The sequence below is a fragment of the Buceros rhinoceros genome, unplaced genomic scaffold, assembly GCF_000710305.1.
Source record: "Buceros rhinoceros silvestris isolate BGI_N320 unplaced genomic scaffold, ASM71030v1 scaffold35872, whole genome shotgun sequence".
Lineage (NCBI taxonomy): Eukaryota > Metazoa > Chordata > Aves > Bucerotiformes > Bucerotidae > Buceros > Buceros rhinoceros.
The window spans coordinates 11,615-14,204 of record NW_010398907.1 but is presented as its reverse complement, the minus strand read 5'-3'; the positions used below and the strand labels follow the sequence as shown (position 1 = coordinate 14,204).

Here is a 2,590-nt window from a genome sequence, read left to right as displayed (position 1 = left end):
TGTGGTTAAGATATACATATATGTATATATAGATGTGGCTAAAATATATATACATATATATATATGTATATGCATGTATACACACATATATATGTATGCATGGGAAAACCCAACAAATACACCCCTATAGTCTTCCTGGCTCTGTTATTTAGCAGCATGAAAAGAAAAATAAAATAAAAATAAAACAGTTCAAAACCCAAAGGTGAATTCTGTGCGGCGGGTGCCTTGGGGAATGTTCCTTCCGGAGTCCATCGTCCGTACTGAAAGTGCTGTGCTCTACCGATCCTTCATTTTTAGGGTTCATTTGGATTAGTGTTTTGTTTTGTTTTTCTGTCCAGGCGAGAAATCAGGCTCCAGAAATAGGGCTGTTCCCCCTTCTTTTCCGCTGCTCACCGTCTCGGTTTTTCACATCTGTCAGACAGTAAAGGGAAGGAAAAAAAGAGAGAAGGGTTAATGTTGGTGATGGAGGTGCAATCAGGACGGGGGAGGGAAGGAAGGGAGGTGGCTAATGGGTTTAAGAGCACATGGTGTTAAGACATGGCATGACGTCACTGGTGGGGTGAAGTGCTGTGCAGATGGGGCAAAACAGCTGAGATTCTTGACCCGTAAAAGGGTTGATGAATTCTATTCCCCCAGGCTCACCCAGATGGGGTGGGGGTGCAGCAGGTACTGGTACAGGGGTAAATTTAGAAGCAGAAATGAGAAGCTTCCTCATGGATGAGCTGAGTGTCTTGTTTGCACCCTTCACACCATGCACACGTAGATACACACAAACAAACAGAAAAACAGGGCTAAGCAATGCATGCAGAAAGACACGCTCCCTGAGCTCTCCACCTAGCCTGCTGTTTGGAAGCAGTGCAGACAACAAGGCCTCATGCAGGCAAGAAGGTAAAACGGAAGTTCCTTTCATTCCAGTAGCTGCCATGAGCATGGGTTAGCACCACAGAATACAAGAAGCAGCCTGAAGAAGCAGCAGGAGAAATGAGAATTTAGTCTCCCCTGTAGGGCCCAACTCTAACTCTACAAGAAAGAGCATGAGGAACTTCAGCTTAACCAGCTTTTTATCTGGAAACAGATAAGCTACCCACTCCTATGACTCCTTCCTATCTTTCTGGCCAACACGCCAGCTCTGAAAACCTCCCTTACTGCCAACTATCCCACCACAGGGAGGTACTACTAAGAGGAATTAGTGAACCACTTCTGCCATCATTACTTCTTTGGGGTATTGTTTGGTTTTTTAATTTGTTACTATTTCTCACTCTTCAAACTCTGTAGGGTAATTTCCAGTTATTCTGGGGTTTGGGAACAGGAGCAGAGGGAAAAGGCCAAAGTCAGGTCTTGTCTCATGCTTCAGAGGCTGTGCTCACTAGAAGTTTTAACTCCAGAAGCTGCTCTATTCTGGCCCCTCCATCAATTACTTTCCCATTGACATTACAGCACTCCAGAAAATTCCTCTATGTGCAGAGCAGTTTCCACCACACTGGCAGTGGTTTGGACACAAAGCATTTTCACAGCTAAAGGAAATATCTGCTACTTGTCGCTTTGTCACCTGCCTTAGTCACCTAGCCAATTCCAGGCAGGCAGATGGAAGCCTTCTCTTTCAGGAGGTAGCCACAGAGGACCCTAGATCTCTCTCCCTTATTTTCTCCCATCCATCCACTGCTACTGCAATACTCTCCAGACAGGAAGAATCTCCTAGATCTCTGCGAAAGGGACCTGAGTTCAGAGTCACAGCCAGGGGCTCATCAGCATCACCACTTCTATGTCTCTCTCTGGGTAGGTAAGGATGATGCCACAGCAGTGACACGCCCGCAGCTGGTGCAAGTCAAGAGACTCCACCGAGTTCACCAAAGCACTCAAGTCAGAATCAGGAATCAGTTTCTGCACATGACCATACCATAGATGGTGAGTGACAGGTAGCACTCAGATGACAGATGCACAGCGTGGGTCTCTGAACAAACACTAAACACACATCTTTATGTCCTCACACCTGAAATATAGACCTCTGCCTGCCTTCTCCCAGAGACTGACTTAATCCTGCTGCATCTCACATCACCACAGCCCTGAGTGCAGCCCCTCAAGTCACAAATGTCTGAGACATGGACAGGGAACTGTGACACCCTGTCCTCTTGCACCGTGCTCTCTCTGGCTTGCAGAAGAACAAAGTTGCAAAGAAGAATGTGGGGACAGCCTTGAGGGAGCCTTGAAGGAGGCTCCTGGCCTGGTTTTCCTCATTCTGCACACAGCAGTGTCCATAAGCCGCACACAAAAGGCTTGGAAGACAGAGATGGTCAAATCTTAGTCAGCTAAGGGTTTGTCTTTGTCCAACAGTATGCTCAGAGTTGCATACAGATGCTGTGCAGAGGGCTACAGACCCTCCCCCTGGCTATGTCAGCAACATGAACTCCGTTATCTTGTTCTATGTAAAGGACACCTCAGATACAAACGCCCTGTCTCTGGGAGCCATTCCTGTCCAAGTCCTGACAGCACACCTGAAACGCACAGCCACCCTTTGACACCAGGAAACTCTGTCCTCATCTCAGTGAGCCTCTCTGCCCTCTGGCCCACCTAGGACAGAGTAAAGAAGTGA

General features: G+C 47.2%; 1 protein-coding gene across 1 annotated transcript in view; it reads right to left on the bottom strand.

Moving 5' to 3' along the window:
• Positions 1–330: 330 nt before the first annotated feature.
• The window catches only part of VEGFA (vascular endothelial growth factor A), a gene marked incomplete at its 5' end in the record, with an annotated part of 8,997 nt that continues 6,737 nt past the window's right edge, over positions 331–2,590 (bottom strand). Inside the window, one exon of the mRNA XM_010131285.1 lies at positions 331–411. Within this exon, the coding sequence (XP_010129587.1) occupies positions 390–411 (22 nt within the window). The remainder of the gene's footprint in view (positions 412–2,590) is intronic.